The sequence below is a fragment of the Python bivittatus genome, unplaced genomic scaffold (genome assembly GCF_059951505.1).
Source record: "Python bivittatus isolate LINGU-HERP-01145 unplaced genomic scaffold, Pbiv_v1 ctg000980_np1212, whole genome shotgun sequence".
NCBI lineage: Eukaryota > Metazoa > Chordata > Lepidosauria > Squamata > Pythonidae > Python > Python bivittatus.
Window position 1 is genome coordinate 27914558 of NW_028277125.1, and position 25363 is coordinate 27939920.

Consider the following 25363-nt stretch of genomic DNA (forward strand, 5'->3'; position numbering starts at 1 on the left):
CTGGCCTGTTTTTAAAACTCTATTGAACCCCAAATAGGAGGAATGGTATCACAAAGCAGGAGAGAGGGAATGCTATCATAAAGTAGAAAAATATATAAATTGGTGAAGAGTAAACAAATCTAAATTAAATCAAAACTATAAAAAGAATACTTAATGTGCAAAATACAGGGTACAGCAATAGCAAAAAAATCTCTTTTTCTGTCAAAAACTGTTAGTTCAGTTTGCTGGTTATGTATAAAACCATCAATCAAACTACAAGTTTGGGGCCTATATGACTCTAGATCTTTTGAGTCAAAGCCCATTTCAGCTGGCTATAATGCTAACCAATAAGATTAGTCAATGTCATATTTTTAACTTAGTTTATATGTCATAAGTTCAGGAAAACTGTATATTTTCTTTTGCAACCTTTAGTTAAAATTACCTGATTTTTCTTCACAGTACACCAGTTCCCATTAGGGTTATGCAGTAATAATGGCACCACTATTTCATAATTATATATATTTTCACCCTGTTGTATAGCATAGACTCAACAGTGAATCAGTTGAGAACAGGCTAAACAAATACAAAGTACTTAAAGATTTTATCCAGTTGCTTATTCACTGACCTTATATTATTTAAATTGGGACCATAATCCCTTTTGGGATTAATTATTAAGATTTGTTTCAAAAGGTATCTCAATCTCTAATTGAAATATATTTTGAATATTTCAAAGTATATTAACATGCTATCAAGAAAATTGGTTATAGAAAGAAGGGATGCTAAAAGATGTATTTGGCAAGTTCACAATAAAAATTAAAACTTCATGCTAAATAATGCAGAAAATCCACTTTGGACAAATAGGACAAATAACATGCAAGCAATTCTGACTGAAAGGAATTGTGAAAGTAAAAAATAAACACATTTAATATGCCACTCTAAAATCAAATTCTTAAACTTCATTACCACCTACCATCACCATAACTCCTTTCCCTCTTGTTCAATGTTCAATAGATACCTTCTTGACAATATACATTATTGTTTTATGTGGAATAGGAATAAATAATAGAAAACCAACACAAGCTGGAACATGGTAATAACTTGTGGAACTTCTCTTCTGTATTCAAAATGTTGGGCAGCAATAGGTGTATAGAGATCAAAACAGATGACATGAGCAGAACAGTTATGGTGATTATTTTTCACTCAAGATAGAAAAATGCTGATAGTTTAATTTCATTTATCAGAATAGTAGTAACTTCCACATTCATTTTGCAAGAAAAAAAAATCCAGCCACCTTTAGGCATGACTGCTGTTGGGGTAAGAGATATTTCTCCATTGGGTTTTATAGCAATGCAGCTCTCAGCACTGCCAATCAAAATGCAGTGCATTTTTCTGTCTTTACTATTATTATTTCTAATATGATTTGATTATTTTTATAATAAGAAATAAAATGGAATTGCAGGTAGTCCTCAACTTACAACTGTTTGGTAACTGACTTTGGAATTCACCTCGCCTAATGACTGTAGGATTCAGTTAACAGTGGCAACCAGGACTGCAAGGATTGTTGTCTCTAAGCGATGCAGCCGCACTTTATGACTACATTGCTTAGCAATGGAAATTCGAGTCCCAATTGCCATCGTAAGTCGAGACTACCTGTAGTGGTAGAAAATATTGTTTTCTGGACTTCTATAAAATTTCATGAATGAACCAGAGCAATTGCAAACTAAATGTCCAGATTCAAATCTTGGAAAATTCATTAAATATGGGTTTAGTGAATTTTTGAAGAAGCACTTGTGTACTTTTTTACTATTTGTCTTAATGGCTGCCACACTGCCAATCCTGTATAGAACTTATCTATGATACTGTGTATCAGAAATAGGATGAAACTGACAAGAGTTCAATTGTTTCCTCTTTTACATCATATGACTGGTCACATTCATAGCAAAGGAGTGTGGAAAAGGAATTCATCAATTACTGTCCATAAATTGTCCTGCATTACAGGTAGTCCTCAGGCAACAATCATTTGTTCAGAGACTGTTCAAAGTTATGATGGTGCTGAATGAATGGTACTTATGCCAGTTCCCTGAAGTTATGACCACTGTAGCACCCCCATGGTCACGTGATCAAAATTCAGCTGCTTGGCAGCCCATCCACACTTACAACCACAGAGGTGCTTCAATTCCCTCCACCTGCCTATCTCCCCATCTCTGACCTTTTGGCCGCCCTGCACTTCGCTGTCTTTGCCAGCCCTGCTGCCCTGTGTTCTGCCAGCCCTGCCACCCTCAGCTGACCTTCACCATCAGCAGTAGGAAGAAGAAGGTGGAGAAGGTCAGCTGGGGGTGGCAAGGCAGGGCAGCCAAAAGGGCAGAGATAGAGGGAGGTAGGCGGGTGGGGGGAGTTCCAGAGGAGGCAGTCTTACTGAGGCTTACCGAGGCCCGGGGGTGGGAGGGGCCAAGCCTAGAATAGCTTGGATCAGGGTGGGCCCTTGCCTAATGACTGTGTGGGATTCGTTTAATGACAGCAATGGGCACCGTTGGGATTATCGTCGCTAAGTGATGTAGTCACGTGACTTTGCATTTTACGACCTCATTGCTTAGTGATGGAAATTCCGGTCCCAATTTATTTGTTATTAAATAAATTACTGTCATTAACTGAGGACTACCTGTAAAACTGCAGAACAGCACTAATCTCCAGCCTTATCTCACGGGCAAAATAAGGCTTATTTGATGGAATGGCACAAATTATATCAGTGTATTTTTTTACCAAGATATGGACTGCAGATATGCCTATCAGCCCAGCTGTGATGGAGAGCCCATGGGTTCTCCAAGAGTTATCCAGCAGCCATTTCAGTAGGCTGTTCTGAGAGAAATATAGGATGCAGCATCATTCTGTCCTGTCTTTGAAATGTTTCCATTATAGTTCACAGTGATAACACCACTAACAACTTCTGATGGTATTACAATTGTCTGTGATAACAACTGTATAACATTAAGAACTATGCTTAAGTTTGCATGTCTTCCCTTTTTTTTCTCCATAATTTTCTTCTATAAGTCTGAGGCAGGAAACTGTCTTGTTTTTATTCTACTGGAAGCTGTTGGAAGCCTTTCTAGCTGATATATGGTTTGAACAAATAGTTGAATTTAGGGAAGAGAATTTTCTCTCTTGACAACTTTATCTTTTAATTCACATTTGTGAGGTTTCACATCATGACTCTTAAGAGCCCAATTATGTATGCAAATAAAGTTAAGCTGGCATTTTATAGGATTTTAAAATCAATGGCTGTTTCTAATATTTTTCTTCAGCTGTAATGGCATATTAAAAGAAAAAGACCAATACTTCACAAAAGCAGGACAGTTACAAAGAGAGCAGTCATAACAGTAATAGAATAAAAGAGGAAAACAGATTTCAAAATATAATTTTACAGGCCAAAAGCCCCCAACTACATACAGTACCTACAGTAGGAGGAGTCAAATCTGCATTTTATGAAGAAAGATTGGAAAGTTATGAAATGTAAGATTATGAGAGCTAGCCTAACTTTCAACAGATGGATATGCTTAACATTCATGATCATAAATTCCTAAAAACACAGGCTTTAAGGTCCAAGATATTGACAGATTTGTGATTGGAACTCCTCCCCATCCACCCATCCTACCTCCAGAAACAGGGGTTTCTTACATTCAAAAGAGCAGAGGAGCTTCAACTGTATTGGGGAAAATCTTTTTCATTCTTAACTGACTTGTGCAGTTAGGTTTATAGGTATAGGAACATCCAGTCGAGTGATTCCAACTTCCAATTTTACCCCACAGCTCCTTTGAATGGAAACAAGCACATCTGCCCTCTCCCCATTCCAAAAAAACATGAAAAAGTATCTAGCCTGGAGTATGGTTGGAGAAAACACTGCGAAATACCTTTTTAACTGAAATATATAATTATTTATGAAGACCATATGATCTGTGGAAATATAAATACGTACAGTATGTCAATTAAAAAAAGTAGATAATAGATTTCTGGGCCAAAATAAACAATGCTAAAAACTTCTTTTAATTTAATATGCACATTTTAATCTACAAAGTAGTTGCAAACTAGAGAGATGCTGATAATTTGTCAAGGCTTCTTTTACAAAAACAAAAGAGGAAACTTTTAATTCTGTCCTCTATTGCTGCTTCAGTGCTGGCACAGAAATTACACTCTTCATTGGTGACAATGGGGGATTTTTGCACATTGTAAACAGCAATTTCAAAGAAAGCATTTTTTAAAAGAAGGGCAGCAAGGGAGGAAAACAGCTAAATTTCTCTATCTGCTGAAAACGTGGTAACTAGCACTTCGTCTCCAGTATTAAAACCTTACCTCTGAAATATAAAGATGGATTTTTGGCCCTCTTTGCTGCAGTCATGGCCAATAATTAGACACTGCATATTTATTCACACAGAAGGTGATGGGGGGTTTGTTTGTTTGCTTTGAAATGGATAATAAACATAGGGCAGACAAAACCAAGTCCCTAAAATGATGCAATTGATTTATGAGATTTGTTTCCATAAGATGTGAAGATGGGACTTCTGACTTTGGAATCTTCAGAATAGCTTGAGACAATTTTTCCAAAAACATGTCTACTATAAGCTATTTGTCAGAGGCTGAGAATTGGTGATCAAGAAATGGCAGGATAATTTGCAGTGTTTATTTTCAGACTGTAAGATTCCAAGAGACATCTAGCAGTCTGTATTTGAAAATACAATACTGAATGACATGAATCCAGGAATCTCTGCCAACATGGCCTTATTTATACTCCCATTTTATGTCATATAAAAAGAATTAAAAGGTAGATTTAATTCTCCATCAAAATATCCTGGAAAAGAATATCAAGGTAATCCTAAATAACTTACTATGGACTGGTTGAACATCTTTCTGGATTCTCCTGTTTGCTGAATTAATGCATAAAAGCAGCATTAAAAATGCTTGTGGAATTCTTAGTTTATAATGTGAAACACTTAGAACCTTTTTAGTCTGGATTCAAACAGGAATTCAGTATGGAGGTAGCCATGGTGCCTCTGAAGGATATGAAGATATAGAAGTGCTGTTGGCATTCCTGGATGTCTTTGTATGTGTTTTGATACTGTTGACCACAATATTGTTATTGGCACTGCTGCAAGCACTAACAGAAAGTGAAACTGGGAGACTTCTGCTCAAAACCCTGAGAATTATCCTATGGGGTCCCACAAGGTTCTACCCTGCTTTCCTTGTTATTTAACTTTTAGATGAACTATATGAGCTATCATATCTATGTAACAGATATGATAGTTCATATTTATATGAACAATCAGAGGAACTTCAGGTTCAGAACTAGTTGTTATCTAGTATGGCAATGAGAGTTATCTATACCTCTCCTTTCTGGTGAGCTTCAGGTGGGACATCTCCTGGGGTTCTGAATGTCACCAGGCTATAAGGGACTTGATGTTAAAAAGACAAATTGAAACTTCATGTGGACAAGTTGGAGTTGGATTCAGAAAGTGGACTTTAGGATTTGGGAAAAATGCCTACTCTGGACAAGGGTGCATTCCCCCTTAAGGATCAAATTTGCAGTCTGGGGGTCCCTTTTGAATCTAGTGTTAATCCTGGACCATTATATAAAATCAAGAGTGCTTTTATCAACTTTGGTTGATAAATCATGTCCATAAGTGGAGAAGAAAAACTTGTGCACTGGTGGCTGCCAGACTGGATTACTCTTTATGGGTTGCCTTTGAAGACAGTCCAGAAACTCAGCTGGCCTACAATGTGGCAGCACTTCACTCTCCTTAGGTTTAGAAAGCAGGTCAAATCATATTCAGATCTTTTAATCTGGTTTAGCATTTGTTTTAACTGAACTGTTGCTGTTTTAACTGTATTGCTTAGGGTAAACTACCCTAAGCGATTAAGGGAGAGGCAGCATGCAAATACACTATATAAATAAACAAGCAAACAAAAAACAAATTATATTATTTAAATTAAGGAAGAATAAACATTACAAATACAAATAGTCATTTCTGTAATATCTAATCAGTGTGTGCTTACCTTCTAATAAATTAACATCATAAGAACTGTTTTTAGGCTTCTGCAGGGCAGGGTATGTATTAAAGAGGTTTGCAACAAAGGCTGTATTAAGTTTAGGGTTGCCTGCAACCACATCTGTAGGAGTCACAAACTGTCTGCAACCCAATTTATCTGCTTGTTGAAGCATATATTCAGCCCTCCTCAAATCATTTGGCTCCTGGGGAAAAATAAATTGCATATTTCAAATAAAATATTTTTACATTTCTAAATCCATATATTCATCTAAGTTTGCATTAGACATAAAATGCTAGATATAGATGCAAACCAGAAATTGTTTGGAAAGAAAATCTGAGAATCCTGTTTTAGCAGGGTTCCTGATTGCGTATAAATGCATCTAGGATTTACATTTTGGACTAGTTACAGCAGTCCCACCATAATCTTCCCTCAGAAGGAAACACATGTATTGTTTTCATTAAAAGCAAAATAAAATTCTCAAGGATTTTTAGTATAATATCTAAGAACAGAATCTGATTAGAACACAATACAGTACTCAAGAATATATTATTATGTTAAAAAAACAGTCTATATAATGGTGAAAAGGGTAAGATGCTTTGCTGTTACATTCCTAGAAGAATTTATTCTAAAAATACTAACAGATATCTATTTTGTTTCCCTTTATTTTCTCATCATCTACTTGTTACGGGATTTAAAATAAGGCTGTGCAAATTTTTCAAAAGAGGTGCCTCCAAACTCATGGAAGCACATTCAAAGCATAGTCTGAATCATTCAAGCAGCCAAGTCTTTTTCAGACTTACGTGACTGTTTTGGGATTTTTTCGTGGTAGTCAGGGTCTGAAATTAGATTGGATTGGATCTGAACAGTCAGGATTATCTAAGACTATGTAGTGGTGAAAAGCCATAATTGACTCCACAATATTGAGACAAAAATAAATTGAGACAAGGCCATAGTTGACATGATGGCATGAAATCCACAGCTGTAGGCTTGAATCTTCAACTGTATACTTGGAATCATCTTCTAGCTCCATTCCCAAAGCATCCACTGACATTAAGTGGATGGTCATTATTAAATAACCAGCACAACTGGCTGGATTATGCAAACTTTTCTAACATAGTTGGTCGCATCATATAGTATAAAGCAATCCATTATTTTTTTAAAAAAGTATCAACTTAAAGGTATCATATTGTTAGTTATCTATTCAATCATACCGTTTAGTTATCTATTCCAGAAATCATACTCCAGTGGAAATTTTGTGCTGGGCATTAGATCTCTTTAGTAGAAAAGCTATAACTTGCTTCTCCAACTTAGCCCGTGTTTATAATATGAAAGGTTTACCAGCACACTTACATTAAGGCCTGAAAGATCAATGGCAATAGCTGCTTCTCCATCGTTGCCTCCTTTGGGTGCAATTTGATTCAGCAGATGATAGTAAGCTCTTGAGTCCTGAAATGAACAACACAAATTCTAAACAAAAATTCTTCTTATTTATTTATTTATTTATTAAATTTCTCAACCGCCCATCTCCCCCCAATGGGGGAACTCTGGGCGACTCACAACAAACATTAAAAACATAAATATATATAAATACATAAAACATCAGTTAAAAACATTACTAAAAAGGGGAAGGAGAGTCCAAGAAGATGAAAAATCTGAGGCTGAAGACAGGAGGTCTCTATGGGGCTAGCCATCCCCATGCTTGAGGTATTCCCTCCCCACCTCAGGCCAAGTGGTAGAACCAGGTCTTCAAAGCCTTATGGAAGGCCAGGAGCAAGTGGGCCAATCGCACCTCCGGGGGCAGAATATTCCAAAGAGCGGGGGCTACCGTAGAGAAGGCCCGCCTTCTGGACCCCGCTAATTGAAGTTCTTTCACTGAGGGGGTCCGAAGCATGCCCTCTCTGTGTGATCGGGTGGGATGGGTTGAAGTCATAGGGGAGAGGCGGTCCCTTAGGTAACCTGGTCCCATGCCATGTAGGGCTTTAAAGGTGATAACCAACACCTTGAATTGGAGCCGGAAACAAACTGGCACCTAATGCAGCTCGCGGAGCAGAGGCGTTACATGGGCCCTCCTTGGGGCTCCAACAATACACTGTCTGTCCAATGCTGAAATGCGACTCATACTGGACACCTATACTGTACTAGTATGCTGTAACCTATGATATTAAATAGGCAAACAAAATGATTTCAGTTATTTCTGTATTGGAAGGTTTAATTTTAGAAGCAAAAAGACAACGGTCAAACCAGAAAGTAACTTGACCTCCATTGCTTTGCAGACAGCAGAGAAGACTAAGAGTTGTTAATATATTATGTAAATTTCCAGGGAGAACAGGAACATTCTGTGGTGTAGCAGCTGTCATATCTATAGCTCTGTTGGCTTGCTACAGACAGAGTGGGAGAATTTTTAATTTCTTCTCCCATTAATTCCAATATAAGGGAAATAATCATACCAGCCCCAGGACCAGTATAGTTCTAAACGATTTGGAAAAATGTTGGGAGAATAAGATGCTTGGCTTCTATAGGGCAACCACCACTTCTGTCATATTCTGTATGAATGTATCTTTTTAATGGATGTCATACCTCTCTTGGAGATACCCCCTTTGAAAAAGACAAAGTGTAGGATCATACTCAGAATGCATCTGCAGATTTATAGCAATAAAAAGGTGCCTGGACAAATAGTGCTAATCTTTATCTTTCATATGTTGGTGATGTATGGCAATGGTGTGATAGGTTCAAAAAGTATTTCAAGTAGGATAATTCTTAAAATGCAACAGTACAATATTTGTATGAAAACTTTGATTAGTTCTATTTTAAAATTCAGAATCAAAACAAATGCTTTGTTTACTACAGAGTTTAACTAAGATATACCTTAATGTCTTGACTAAAGTTGCTTATTTTCTTCCAGCCAGCATTATCCAGATGGTAGTTAACCCAGCGTAGCAGGAGTTCTTCTGGAGACAATTTCATTAATTGCTCTAATTCTTCCCCATCATTTAGCAAACCAATAAGAGCTGGAAAAGGTTTTCAAGAAATATTAGCTGGTTTACTCTCTATTATTACTCTTTATTATTCTATTCCAGAACTTCTGAAGGAGAAGTTCTGGAACTTCTGAAGGAAAACAAACAAAAGAATATGCTTAAGCTATAGAATTTATTACTCCTGATAGGTTTTTAAAATTCTTACCTTCATTTCTGGAGATTTCTATATCAGAAAAAAGCCCAACTTTAATGATTTGCCACAATAGTCCTAACACCAAATGTGGCTTCCCGTCTTTTAGATCTTGCGATCCAATGTTAACTACTGTACAGCCAATAGCTGATGCAGAATTTAGTGCTAGATCTAGATTTTCCTAAAAGCAAAGTAAAAACAATTGTTTGTTAGACAGAAATAAACAGATGTACAACTGAACATGAGACAGACTAAGAAAGGATTTCACAAATCAACTGGCATTCGAACTGTTTTCAATTTCAGTTCAAATGTTTGAAAAAATGAAAGTGAACATTTAATAAATTATTCTATAATATTAAGTATGTCTTTGAAAGAGCTGATAGAGGCCCTTCTTAATATTGCTATTATTAATATATGTTTGCTTTCTTAGAAACTTAACAACATAAATATTACCATCAAAACTCAGAATATGCATATGCTAGGATTTCCCAAAAATTGCTATACAACTATGTTATCTAAACAAAATAAATAATGTAAGAAAAATTAAGAGAGGAAAGTTAAATAAATAAAGCCCTTAGTATCAGATATGAAAATATATGTACTATATGTTGCGCATGGAAAAAAGAATCATGCTGATTCTCACCAGGCAGAAACAATAAGTAGTTTGGTTAGGGGGAAAATATTAAATTGGAGGTAGTTCTAAAATCATACATTGGATGGGATAGAAAGAAGAAAACGTCTCAAAGTAATATGTCTGAAAACTGACAAGATTAGCTCATAGGACATCCAGGTACACAGAGATAGGAATACTCTTCCATAATCTACTAAAATTGCAGTTAGCCTTCACACAAAATAGCAAGGAGGAAGAACTGACCTGGGGACAGCATATTATCATTACTAGCAACCTAATTCATGAAATTGAATTATAGAACTATATCATGGGTGCTTGACCACACAATCCTTACCATCACATTAAAATGTTTAGTCAGCAGACTATATAACTCTTGCAAAAATTTAAACTCTTGCAATAAATTAAATCTATGAAGTAGTAAGTTTGAGCAATTATTTGAGGAATAACCAAAAAGAGAAATCATGTCCTTCTCCCTCACAAATGATACCCACACAACTACAATCCACAGTGCAATTAAAATATCATTTATTTACTCTGTAAACGTAATAGTCATAACAAAAGTGGTACTAGAACAACTTGAATTGGTGTATTCTACAAACATGTGTTACAAATGTGGTACAGACAGAAATATGTGCCAAATTATGTGCTAGAAATGAAAAACTGGGTTGCTTTAGCTTTGCAGAAAAAAAAAAAATCCAGAAAGATCCCTGGAAGTTGTTAATACTCAAAGGTTCACATATATTAATGGATTTAATACAATAGAGATACATACAGTAAGTTTAAATAACTAGAAATATCACAGTTTATTGCCTTGTTTTTATATGCATTCTTGTTGCTTTCAATCTATAATCAGAAGCAAAAAAAGCCAAAATACAAAAATTAAAAGGAATACAAGAAAACAGAAACAAAAATAAAGAAAAATGCAAAGAAAAATAATGAAAGGGGAAAAAAAGACATGCTCAGTACATTTATGTACAATTGAAACTCAGGTCTTAAACAACAAATTAAACTTTGGCTACCCAGAGTCATATTGATCACACTTTCTGCAATATCAATAAAAAGTCATTTCCTATGCTGAAAGTATTCTCTCCTAAGGGTTTTGTCTTTTCACTGGAGTAAAACAAACTTCTTAGCTACAGCCCATGAACGATAAATCCAAAGATCCTCATACTTTGGAAATTTCTAGGATTTGGGAATATAATTTAACATCACATTCACATCTTTATCCTTATTTCTTTTCCCAATATGCTATTAACAAACTTATGGTTATTATACCAAAATGTCATCAATGTAGAACAACTCTAAAACATAAAGTCTGTGTCATTTCCAAAATGCTACATATGAGTTTGAAATCTAATCCTAACCCCACATTTTTCTGGGGTGCACAATAAACATGAAAGAGAATCCTCTGTTGAATTAATTGCATCCTGAGATCATAGAATACCAATGTGGCATTTTTAAAATTCTAGCACATTGTTTTGTTAAAATAGGATGTTCTAACTAAGCGAAAGTTCTCCTATATTTATCTTGATACAACTTTTCAGTTGTAGATTAAAATTAATTGTATATTCAGAAACTTCCAAAAACCTTTTCTAACAATTTTAATAATTCAGGAGTTTCAGATTCTGCTCATGCATCAGGCCCAAACTGTAAAATCAAAACACATTTCAACTGGATACGTTACAACTTAGCAGTTTTAAAGAAACCACATTCTTCTAAATATTTTAAAATACTCATTAACTATAAGCTAATCTAAAGAATCAGTGCCATTTCTCACCCAAAATGTCTGGCTTGGGCAAGAAATGTTCAGGCTTAGATTATCTCATAATGAAATTTTACTTGATGGTTATGATCAAATTTTAGTGTCCTTCCCAACATAGTCCATTTAAGTCTTGGCTTGCAATTTATTGCCTTGTTCATCCTCTTAATTGCCATTCAACTACTTAGATTTTGACTGTGTTGTACTTACAGATACAGTGAATGCAGTAAGCTTCTTCTTATTAATAGCTCTTTCATCAATTGTATCTGGCTGAGATAAATTAATCATTTTGCTATGAAATTAAAGAAAAATAATTATTAGTGCAATGTGGAAGAAATTCAGTGTAAAGTGATTTAAAAGATTGGCATATTTAATTTATCCATAAATGTGAACATTAAATAGCAAAACATTTAATGGAGATATACGGAAACAAGATAACATAACTGCTAATGTTTCCAGAAGTGGAACAACATCATAACACACAAAGCTGGAATTCATTTAGTTTTTTAACACATTCATGTTCAATGTTTATTAACTGAAGCATCTGCTTAGCACTTAGAAACCACACACAGAGGAAGAAGCATAAATATGCAAATGTATACGCACATTCATGTAACATACAGTTTCTCTGTGTTAAGATGGAAGATGACAGAGCTGTCTTTAACTCAGCATGAAAAATGAAGGCAATGGTCCTTAGGATACTAGCACCCTGCTAAAAACAGTTAGCTTAAGTCTGATTTTCAAAAGCTTATCCTTGGGTAATTGCTGGGATCAGTATAGATTATATTAAAGCACTCTATATACAACCGAGGCTGCTGTTAAAAATAGCAGTCTTTGTTCATTCATATCCAGAATGGAAGGGGGGGGGGACTGACTTTTCCTTCGTAGAACTCCTCAATGAGACTGCTAATAGCAGTAGAGAGCAGCAGCAATGGGGAACTGTATGGGATGCTGCGACCGCACAGGATTCGCCTAATGATAGCAACTGGGACTGCCAGAACTGCCTTCACGAGTTGGGGCAGTCACATGACATTGTGCTTTATGACCACGTTGCTTAGTGACAGAGTTCCCGGTCCCAATTACCATTAGTAAGCGAGGACGACCTGTATACGCTCTAATTTCTATTGATTTCAATGAAAGAATTCAGAATTTGCTTAAGTTTTCTACTAAAATAAATGGAGCTTATCCTATCAAAATTAAGCAATGTTAATGCCTTAAGAACTCACCAGCCAGTTTTTTGGTAAGCATTTTTAAAAAAACTGAACATACCAAAGAAGGATACCATCAGCAAGTGAATTAAAAAGGCTGTCATCTGATGGATCCATAGGGAGACAATGTTTGCAGTCAGGGTCATCTTTAAGAGCTTTATTTATCCAGTTAACAAATGCAACCTTTTCTTCTTCTGCAAAATAGAAGAGGAGAATTCATTTTAAGAGCAGTCTAGCAACACATGTGCCACAGACTCAACCTTGCTGAAAAGCACCTGCAAAAGGAATATTGTATTATGTATCCGTACTAACCATTGAAGGCAGGACATCAAATTGAGCGAATGTGAATGCTTTTCTTTGTGTGGCATGAAGAATATGATAAAAATATTTAGGTATGAGAAAAGGAGCACCCACCAACTCACAGTAATAAATATGTGACATTTTTGGTCTGTCCTTTTGAACATCTAAGCGCAATTCTCTCTACTTAAGCTCTGCCAAAGCTTTATCTGGACCTCTTTATCTAGAGGTGATAGCTATAATAAGAACGTATTAAGAAAAATCCAAGTCTATTTGCTTTTTCAAGGAGGAGGTATAATGATCAAAAAGTGTACAGTCAACCAAGGACACACCCCAGAATATTTGTTTTAGCCAGCCTAGCCTCAAAAATGACATAGCCAAGTTCCAAATGGGAGAGTGCATTTATTGTTAATCGAGGGACATGGAGAACAGCCTTTACTTCCTGGGTAGAAGTGTCCTTTTATGCACAGACTTGCGCACCATATAGCAGCAAAAGACCTTCATTTAAAATAATTTGATTGCTGTTCCATTATTTTTACATCTGATTTGCATAAAGGTGTTCCTATGCAGCAGTATTATCAGCCTGAGAAGATGATGGTCAATGGAAGAAGCAGCTAACTTTTTCCACAATCTAATACATTATTAGGAATTGTCTGATATTATATTGTTTTATTTTTATATTGATTTATATTCTATGTAATTTTAATTTACCCGTATGATATTTATTTATAAGCTCATGCTACTACTACAACTACCACCAAATCAGTGATTTTCCAGCTATGGTCCAAAGAACTAACATTCTTCAGACATTAATGAGAAAATCAGTGTAGAAAACTATATTTCCTAATAGTTACTTGAGAACTGCAAGAGATCATTCACTGAAATTCACATTAGGAAAACTGAGGGTGTTCTGAGGCATAGTCAGTTCATAAAAAGCATTTTACAGTATCCACTGCTATGAGGAGGAGTTCAATGATATAACCAGCTAGCAATTAATTTTGTTTGTATGCTAAGCTCATTCCTGTCCCACTGAAAAGAATGTAGTCGGCAAACCTCTTTTTAAAATAAAAAATAATGCTCACGGAGATGCTAGGATTCTGATATCTTACACCATCATATGATTAACATGCATTTGAAAGAAATGGTTCTGCCTTCCTTTGTATTTTCCCAATAACTTGCAAAAGTTTAAGTGCAAGGTGTCTGAATCCAGCAACCTGTATTATGACCATAAAACTCCTGAAAATCAAGCTGTTTTTGAGAACCCTCCTCAAATTGAGAGTTCTCAATTTATACAATATCATTGTTGCTTTAGTGTTAATGTTGTTTTATTGTTCCTATTATTATTGTCAATTTTTAAGATGTTTTAAATTGTCTTGTTTTATGTAAACCACTGAAAGTCTTTCTTATTGCAGTGGGATAGAAATATGCATGATAAATAAATAAGGCCAGCAGTTGGAAACAAGAGAAGAGGTAAAAATGAAAATATGGAAAAATAGAAAGAAAATTAGTACAAATTTTCAGACCTGAGGAGAGGTGGATAATGCATAGAAGCCAAAATCCTCAGTGCCCTTCTCATTCCAACCTGGGAGATAGATATTATCATGATGTTGTATGCGTATAAAAGAGCTGGAACCACTCAGCCTGCTAATTCAGAGAGGGACTGTATTATTGGGTTGATATAGTATTATTATTATTGGGTTGATATAGTATTATTGGATTGATATACAGGTTCTGCTGTACTGTCTCACTGTGGCAGAGAGGCGGCCCTCAGAGGGATGAGTGAAGAATGCCAGGAATATATGCCAAGAGTATATATTCCCAGCAAGGTCCCCCAAGATGTGAGGGTTATTGTGATGGAATCTATCTACAAAGAGGAGGGTAATGTGAGAAATCAAGGCTATCAGAAAGGAGGGGGTACATTCCAGGAGGGAAAAGGAGACAAGAGACAACACAGTCCACAGGGGAGGTGTGGGAAGCAAAAGAGGTTCAGGATAGCCACTCCCTACAAGCTCCCAGGGTGTATCCACTAGTTGCAGTAGTATAGATTTAGTCTGGCAAGATTCTGTCTATAAGGTGTAAGCAAATAAAGGAACTTTACTCAACTGGACTGTTTCACCGTTGTTCTTGGGCTGGGCCTGACAGTTATCCAGTTCCCCAACTAAAGCAAGCAGGTATTTATAATGGGCAGAAGTGATATAGGAAAACGTTGAAGGCACATGATCATTTTAGTGACAATTGCAAAGGCAACAATTCATACTGTGCAGGAGAAGATAATGGTAAACCACTCCTGCATTTTTATCAACAAAACTACATGGATATAAAATATAAAATGATTGATGATATAGTGCCAGATTGATGATATAGGGCCTCAGATATCACTCAGCATGTTACTGAGGAAGAGCTGAGAATCTTTTGGAGCACTAATGGTTTTTATGATGTGGTTAGATGAAACCTTTGGGATGTCTAGTTTCTCACAAGAAAATCAGAAGCTGCAGTGGGAACATAGTACTTAGGAAGTATGAACATGGTTCAACACAGTGAAAGATGAAATGAATCAACTACACACTGACATCTTAGGCATCAGCAAAATGAGACAGACTGGAATTAGACACTTTCAGTCAGAAGATCACACTGTTTACTACTGAGGACATGAAAAACAAAGAAGGAATGGCACTGATTTTTTCTTAGGAAGAGTATAGCAAGAATACTATTGGCTACAGTACAATCAATGACCAAATAATACCAATTAGACTTTGTGGACAACTCTTTCAAATGACAAACATGTAACTTCATGCTCCAACCACTGATGCTCAGAAGAGGTTGATGAGATTTGTGATTGAGTTCAATTGGAAAGTGACAGAACATGCAAGCAAAATATGCTGCTTGTGACTGGAGACTGGAATGCCAAAGTTGGAAATATTAAGGAAGAAAAAGTAGTTGAATTGTATGACTTAGGAAACCAAAATGAAGCAGGAGAATGACATAGGCATTTCTGCCATTCCAATGATTTCTTTATAGCTAACATTGTCTTCAAACAACCAGAAGGTACCTGTACACATGGACATCACCAAATGGAGACATAGAAATCAAATTGACTATATTATTGCTAAAAGGAGGTGGAGGGGGTCAGTTATAACATCAAAGATATGTCAGGTGCTGACTGTGGAATAGTTCACAAACTGCCTAAGTGCAAGTTCCAAGTTAAGCTAAAGGAGAAGAACAAAGCCAACTAGTTTTCACAATATGAACCTGAGCATACACCCACCATTTCCAAGGAGAATATCAGAAATTGCTTTGAAGACCAGAACCTAATTTATAGAGAACCAGAGGACCTGTGGAATGAACTTATGTCATTAAGGATGAAGGTGAAAAAGACTGCCAAAGATTTAAACAAAAAAACAGAAGAAAGCAAACTGGATGTCAAAATAAACTCTGGAATTTGCAAAGAAGAAAGGAGAATCCAAAGCCAAGAAAGACAAAAATCTCAGAAACAAACTTAAGAAAAAATTTCAGACAGCTGTTAGAAGCAAGAAAATCTCTGAAATCGGGAGGTTCCAACCTCAATTGGTATGCTAAATGATGCCAATGGCAGATAGTAACTGATTCAAAGGAAGGATTATACTGAAACAGTGTACAATAGAGATGTCAACATCCAAGATACCTTAGAAGATATTCCCTGTTTACAAGAATCTTTAGTACGAGAAGATGAAGTTAGCTCAGCACTCCAGTCATCACCAAGCTGGAAGGCTACAGAAACTGATGGAATACCCACAGAAATATGGCAAGCACAGAAGAAGTTTCAGTAAAAGTTCCAGCAAATCTGGAAAATGACACATTGGCCAGCCAACTGAAAGAGTCAATCTATATTTTAAAAAAGAGGAGACTTAACAGAGTGTGAAAATGATACACAATATCCTTAATTTCCCATGCTAGCAAAATAGTGCTTAAAATTATCCAACTGAATTAAAGCCCTACATGGAAAAAGAGGTGCCACATGTTCAAGCTGACTTTAGAAAAGGCTGAGGAATGTGAGATGTTATTGCTGATGCATACTGGATAATTGAGAAAGCCAAAGAATACCAAAATTCTTTGAATATCACCAGGGACTCCACAGTACAACCTTGAGCTATATATATTCTCTTCTATAGAATGAGAGTTGTGCCCTGCTCTTTGGAGTCCTTGCTTGAGGTTGAAGATTGAGAAATGGATAAAATGAGACAGGGTAAAAAGCAGGGTGCTTTGGTCTGCAAAGTGATTCCTGAATAGCTTAAACATCTAGAGGAGGGGAAGCATTATTCAGAAGCCTCAACTGTGCAAAATGTGGTGGGGCAGGTAAGTATTGGTGCCAGTTATTCAGCACATGTGACACCACTGCTCCGTGAGCTGCATTGGCTTCCAGTGTGCTTCTGGGTACAATTCAAGTGTTGGTTTTCACCCTTTAAGCCCTTCATGGCTTAGGTTACTTAAGGGACCATCTCACTCCAATTGTTTTTATCCACCCAATTTGGCAGGAAGGACATGCTCTGGGTACTGTCAGCTAGGGAGTGTCAGCTGGCAGGTCCCAAAAGGAGTCTTTTCTGCTGTGGCACCCACACGTTGCAAATTAATTGCCTCTACTCTGTCTGGGTAATGACAGTTCCAGAGATATGTCCCCAGGAGGAACATCTCACTCTCAGAATGGTGCTGAAATGGATAATACTCAATCCAAGTTCTTCACTTTCCAGTCAATGTTCCAAAAAAAGATGGAGATTGTTGCGATTATGGAAAAATTAGCATCAGAGATCTCAGGAGATGCCATCCTCAGGGAGGAGATGGAACTAATTGAATAAAAGGGGGATCTAGTGAGTCAGTTGGGCAGTGGAGGACAAAAGTTTATTTATATTGAACAGGCCATCCAGTAATTATAAGAGCGGTATCCACATTCCAATATAAATGTTAATCCCGGCATTACATTCACAAAAACATTCCTTTGAACTCATTACAGCTTTTTTACCTGAGTAAGAATGCTGAGTCCCCTCACTGGAAATGGATGATGTTCCTCCAATTGCAGTAATCCCCAGTTTTTTGTTTATGGATTTTCGAAATGATTTGCTAATATCTTTACTTTTCAATTCCTGAATTACCTGGAACAAAACAATAGCAAATAGAACAGAAAATAATCAAAGAGCAGCCATGTCAAAGCATTACTATAATTGCTGACTTTCTTCTTCCTGTTTTTTTAGCACATCCACATAATTATTCCAACTAGATGAAGTATGAACACTATATCATGGAGTAAGTCAATTATAATTGGGAGTGGGGAGGGAGAGAGAAGCTGAAAGTAGAAAGAGAAAGGGACAAACTAAGGAGATTTATAATTGAGAAACAATTCTTTATTATTTAATTCCTTCATATTTGATCTTTTTTGATATAGGGGAATTAAAGTATTTTATATAATAATACACTAAAAAATCTTTTTTACCTAATCTATTATAGACAATTTGCTTATTCATATTGAAGATAAACAAACTGCATCAGAGATGTGCAAAAGACTGAAAGCTATTTCAGGCAGACTATGGCCTGGTAAGTTTTCTTCATGTTTTAACTCTGCAATTAAAAAAAAAAAAAACTTTAAAATGTGAACGATGCATTACATACATAAGCTCCTTTCAGGAGCAGTATAAGAACCAGAGCAACAAGGTGCAAAATTGTCTAAGGTAATTAAGAATAGTCTTCCTGAAGAATATGAAGACATTACTGTACTAATTTTCTTCAGGTTAAAGAAAAGCACGTTTGAGTTTTGTCCAAGAACATTTAGAGCAGTTTAATTTCAGAAACTAAACTGAGAAAAGTTTAGGGTATGCAGCAGCAGAATATAGCGGCCCCTTCATCTTGGCCATGTTGTGCAGGGCAGCCAAAAGGACAGAGATGGGGGGTGGGAGATGGGTGGGTGGGTAGAGTTGAAGTGGAGGCAGTTTGCGCAGGGCAGGCGAATGTGATGGCGGGACACTGCAATAGTTGTAAGTGCAAGGACCGATTATAAGCCCATTTTTTAAGGGCTGTGTAACTTTCAACAGTCACTGAATGAATGGGCGTAACCCAAGGACTACCTGCATCTTCACAAGCCTCCTCGTAACTTATGGGGATGCAGTGTTACATGGCCTCAATCTTCCTTCTGTTGGCCCTACTTATGTGATATAGGTGACTCAACCATTCACTGTTTCAGGCATCCAACTCATGACACAGAATATGCACACGCACTTTTATGCATCAGTTACAGTATTTATATAGTTCTCCCAAGAAGCTATTGCTTCCTGTCTTTTGTTTTTTGTTTTGTTTCTGTTTTTAACTCCAACCCCATTTGGTGCACATTGATGACTATTTTCATGTTAAGAACATTATTGCTGTTTTCTGCTAGTCTGTGATCTGTGTAGTACATTTTTCTTTCCTGGGCCAAGTCATAGGATTTGGTGACTGTTGCACTAAATGTAACAGCCAACACTTCACAATCTATTGTAATTGATATATGTTCATAGTCTTCTGTAGCAAAAGAACATGAAGATCCATGTGCTGCCCTGAAAATCTTCAAAAGTACAGATAAGAGTACATGTGGTAAGTTATAACTATTAAAACAGTCTTCTATTCATTTTCAAAACTGAATCTTTAAATTATTATTTTGAGAGCCTCTGGTCAAAAGCTCTCACTAAGCTGCTAAAGTTGGGTGACTAATAAATTTAAATAAATAAATACTGTGAAAGTTACAAAACAATGGTATCATATAGCCATTCCTCAACTAATATGACAGGCCAATCAGTTCTTGATTGTACATGTACGATTTAGGAATATTGTACACTACTTAGCAATGTGATACATAAAGCAAAGCCACAGTTCATAACATGCGTTTTAAAGTATATTGTAATAACGACCTTTTGTTTCATATATAATTAGTTAATACTAAATCAGTTATATTCAGATAAACATAGCCTGAGATATGAGCTTACTTACTGATACAAATTCTTCAAAGTTGATTTTGCCATCCTTGTTACTATCTGTCACTGCTATAATTTTTTCCACAATTTCACGGACTTTATAGCCAGGTAATGGAAGACTTGCTTCTTTGAAAAGATCTTGAAGTTCATAATCACTGACATATCCACTATTGTCAATGTCTGTAAAATAAAAAATAAAAAAAATCTCAGCTTTGTTACTACTGACATTTTAACTGCTGTTTTAAAAACACATGAGTGTAATACTGAAAATAATACATTTTTATTCTTTTGTTATTACCTTCTTGAATTTAGGCTATCTTTAGTAATAGATAATGTATAAGAGATTTGCTTAAGTATTATAATTTCAAACAGATTAGCTGGGAACCCATTTATATTTATAGTGGTTTTCTGTAGGGTGTATATGTGTCTCTGTGTGTGTGGTTATTGTTATTATATAAGCCTTTCTTGTCACCACATCTTATGTTTCACTTAAAACTTGAAGTGAACTAAGAATGAACTAAGCTCTTCAGCCAGTTCTTTCAGTATTCTAAGGTGCGGGTAGTCAAAGGCATGGTGACTGGAAGGTATTCAAATTAGTTTAAAGTTTCCTGATCACATCTCTACTGGACTGCCCCTTTTTTTCTTCTTTCACAGTCTAGGCTATTCAAAGCACCATTTTTGTATGCAAAGACAGAGGCAAAATATGAGTTGAGTTCCTCTGCTTTCTCTTGGTCATGTGTTAAGATTTCTCCATTTTGAATCAGCAGTAAACTCATCACTTCCTTTACTTTCTCTTGCTTTCAGCATGTTTGAAGAAACACAGGATTGCTAGATAATTGTCTTTCTTGCTAACCTTATCTCATTTTCTACCTTTGTTTTCCTGACTGCATTCCTTGTTTCTGAGGTGAAGCTTTGTTGACTTTCTTCGTTGTTACTTTTTCCTTCCACTTCCATAAGCATTCTTCTTTAGTCAGCTCCTTTGTGACCTGCCTATTTAACCACGCTGACTCCTTTAGATGGCTCCTAGTTTTCTTCCTCATTAATATTTTTTGAGACTCCACTGTTCTTAGTTTACTTTTCAAGAAGTTTCAGCCAATTGCAGTTATCTTTAAGATTTTCTTTCCATATTATCTTCCTTACTATTTCCATTAGTTTACTGTATTAATATTGCCCATTCTAAAAACCATGATTTAAGTTGACAGTTTTTTTCACCTGGTTTTTGTTAAATCAAAAACTAACAATGCGAGGTCACTGCACCCAAATTTTCCCTTATTTAATATCTTCAGTCTTCAGTAAGAACCAAATCTAAGGTAGTAAATTGCTCTACTTCCCACCACAACCTTTTGAAAGAGAAAATTATCACTAGAGGTGAATATGTGTAGCTCAGGGTTGAACTGTGGAGTCCTTGGGGTTCTCTGAGCTTGGTTCTTTTCTTGCAAACGTTTCATTACCCGGCTAGGTAATGTAATGCCTAGAAGCTATAGCTCTTCCCCACATACAACCTAAAGTATGGATCCGGTATGTAGATGACACATTTGTTATAATAAAAAAGAAACAACTAGAGAAGACACATGAAACCATTAACAACATCTTCAAAGGAATAAAATTCACCAGAGAGGAAGAAAACAACAACATGCTCCCCTTCCTGGATATCCTCATCAGCAGAGGAAAGAACAGGAAATTAGAAATCCAGGTTTATCGGAAGACAACCCACACCAATCAAGTACTCCATTACCAAAGTAACAACCCAACCTCCCACAAGAGGAGCTGTGTAAGAACATTATTCAAGCAAGCACAAATGCATTGCAGCAACCCAGAACAGCAGAAAAAGGAAAAAGACCACCTATACAACATCTTCCAACAAAGTGGATATCCACGTAATTTTATCAAAAAGTCTGACCACTCAACCTACTACAACACAACCTACACAAGCTATGAAAAGGATCACACTGCCATACATCAGAAACGTCTCAGAAACCACCAACAGATTATTAGAACCATATGGCATCTCTGTAGCATACAAACCAACAAAATCACTCCAAAATATCCTAAGTAAACCAAAAGACCCAGTAGCCCAAGAAGAAAAAACAGGAGTCATCTACAACATAGAGTGTAAGGACTGTAACGAACACTACATAGGACAGACAGGCAGAAGACTAGCAGAGAGCATCCACGAGTACCAACTAGCAGTCAGAAGACATGATGAAAATTCCTTAATCTCACAACACATGGACAGACTCAATCATAGTTTTAACTGGGAAACTATCAGCATTTTAGACCAAGCTAAATCCAAATATGCAAGAGAATTCTTGGAAGCTGGGTATTCAGACAAGGCAGCAATTAACAGACACATAGAGATAAAGAGCATCTACATACTATTCAAAAGAGACAAAAGACCAGAAGATCGCCTCACCAGCAATCAATCACCAGCAATCATCACCCAGATAAGCAAAGGTTACCACCAGGCACACAATCAAGCAGCAAACAGATGCTAATCAAAGAACTACCAGAGGAGCAAAACAAAACCCCCACCCATACCAGCACTGGCAAGGCAGGTCACAGCACATAAATAGAGAGCAAACCCCATCCCATTTTAGCACTGAAGATGTTACCTAGCCGGGTAATGAAACGTTTGCAAGAAAAGAACCAAGCTCAGAGAACCCCAAGGACTCCACAAAATTATCAATATCATGAATCAAAAATTTATCAGACATTTTGTATTTGACAGAATTAGTCTTCCAATTCATGTCTGGATAGATCATCATAATCGCCTCATGATTTTTTGACGCTTCAATTATCTGCTTTAACAAATTATCATGTACCTCTAATGACTGATTTGGTGGTCTGTATCAGACTCCTAGCAAAATAGCACTTCTGTTAGTTTGCCTTTTTATCTTAATCCAGATGCTTTCAACACTTGTGTTATTTTCAGTCCAATGGATCTCTGTATAGGTAAGTTCATTTCTGATAAATAATGCTACACCATCTCCTCTGTTGTGTTGCCTGTTCCTCTGAAACAAAGTTTATCTTTCATGTCCAATTTCCAGTGGTGGAATTCATCTCACTATGTTTCTATAATCCCTTTATGTCACACTTGCCTTTGTGCCTCATGACATCCAGCTCATCTTGCTTGTTAACCCATACTTTGTGTATTAGTGTAGAAACATTCAATATAATTAGTTGGATTCCCTGTGTTCAATCTCTTTTCCTTTATGCCTGTCTTATATTTATTTCTTTGTCAAACTAGTAATTTTCACAAGATTTCACTTTGCTTCTGTATAGTCTATTATTTGCCAATTCATGACTTCAGTCATCATACAAGTCCGTATCAATGGGAAATTACACAACACAGTTCTTATATTGGTTTTATCCCATTACATTCTATACTAAGAAGTACAGGCTATTTGAATAATTGCTTTACAGTCAAGACAAGGAAATAGAGGGTGTCATCTGGCACTTATTTGCCCAGAGCAGAAAGGCTGGCATCAGTAATCAAAGGCACAGATATCAAGTAAATTACACATATGTGTTAGCTTATCAAAGATATGGATGCCCCACCAATTACTCCTTCGTGTTGTTGTAACAGTGTAGCTCTCTTGTGCTATGAACATGGGAAATCCTGAATGTTTCTACACTCTGTTATCCTTGAGTAAATCAGTGTAACTGGAGGGCAGCTGATCTACATATCAAAATTTCTATGGACACTGGGAAGTTGCGAAAAGATGCCTTACTAGTGTCAGGAAGATTTGCTGCTTGCATGACAATTTGACCTTGCTTATGTATGAGGCTTATGTATGAGGGAAGGATGCCACAGAGTAAGCAGTTTATCTGAATTGCCAACCATCACAGCCTTTCTATGTTCTATGCAACTGAACAAATTATTGGGTATGCCTTTTAACACTACAAGAAGCAATGAAAAATAATGCTTTTTCTCTGCAACCCTTCAAATATACCATCAATAACGTGTGGTTAAAGACTATATGAAATCTTCAGTAAAAGGTGAAAGATGTATACAATCTAAAGAGAAACCAGTATATTTTTAACTGTTAGCTTCTTACTGAACAGAACAAGCTAAATGGGGTTATTTATTAACAGTGCTCTCACAAAGTTCAACTCCTTTTAATGGCAATTGAAAAGCACCATGAGGCAAAATCTCTTACATCCTAGCAAACCAAAGCCTAATTATGTATATTTTAAGCACTTATAAATAGCCCCCAAATTAAAATATAAGGTTATTTCAGGGAAAATGTATCAAGCAAATTTTAGTCTTTGCAATTTTAGTCTTTTACAACTGTTCCTAGCCCCTGACACAGTTATATCGGAATACAGATTTCACTATCCCCAATCTGCGTAATTCCCTCAAGACATGTCAGTGTGAACTGGGAATCAGAGGGCTTATATAGTTATAGCAAACTGTTATGGGAACTAATAAGTGAAACATTATTAATACTACTATTATTATTACTATAACAGTTAGGCTATTTTAATGGTATAAATGGTACAGTATAATGATATTATACTGTAATTCCATAAGAGTGTATGGCTTATCATGATGTTAGAGCTAATCACTATGGTTTATTCAACAAAATATGATTAAAATGAACAATAGTTTAATGTGATAGATATATCCAGACTATGTTTAAAGCAGGTAATAACACATTGCAAGAAAAATCCTGTACTTTAATCAGATGGTACCATTTTAGATTTAAATATGAGAAAACAAAAATTTTGGTATTGGAAATAGAGGTCACAATTCGCTACAAGATTCACTGGATGTATTATGATCAAGAATTCCCCGCCCCCCCATGGAATATATTTTAAATATATGCATTACAGTCCTTAATAATTCATAAAAAGACATATATTCTTATGAATATGTCAAACACCTTTGTTAAAAAATTAAGGTTATTTATCTTCTAGCTAGAATACACAGCAAATACGTTAAAAAGATCACAATAGTTGTTCACTGCTCCAGTTTGATGAAATGCTAAAGAATATCAGGAACAAACATCTAGTTTATGCTTATTAATTGCTCTCAGGAAGCCACTTCCCACAATTCAGTTAGCAATAGGTCCAAACCAGGATCTTTTCCTTGTTCTTCTCAATAAGAAAAAGCAAGGTATGATTTTGATTGCTGGTGTGGGTCTTCCGGGCTGTGTGGCCGTGTTCGGGAAGTTTTGTTTCCTAATGTTTCGCCAGCACCTGTGACTGGCATCTTCAGAGTGCAGGAGCACAGACAGGAGCAGTTCTCTCTGTACCCAGCTCCTGTCTGTGCTCCTGCACTCTGAAGATGCCAGTCACAGGTGCTGGCGAAACGTTA

The 25363-nt window shown here is 36.3% G+C and overlaps 1 protein-coding gene across 1 annotated transcript in view; it reads right to left on the bottom strand.

The window, feature by feature from the left end:
* The window catches only part of PLS1 (plastin 1), a 53481-nt gene that overhangs the window by 11892 nt on the left and 16226 nt on the right, over positions 1-25363 (bottom strand). The window contains exons 3-10 of the mRNA XM_007433121.4: positions 20060-20223; positions 18069-18198; positions 12840-12972; positions 11781-11862; positions 9196-9361; positions 8881-9023; positions 7366-7461; positions 6022-6217 (exon numbers count right to left, since the gene is read on the bottom strand). Coding sequence (XP_007433183.1) covers positions 6022-6217; positions 7366-7461; positions 8881-9023; positions 9196-9361; positions 11781-11862; positions 12840-12972; positions 18069-18198; positions 20060-20223 — 1110 coding nt within the window. The remainder of the gene's footprint in view (positions 1-6021; positions 6218-7365; positions 7462-8880; positions 9024-9195; positions 9362-11780; positions 11863-12839; positions 12973-18068; positions 18199-20059; positions 20224-25363) is intronic.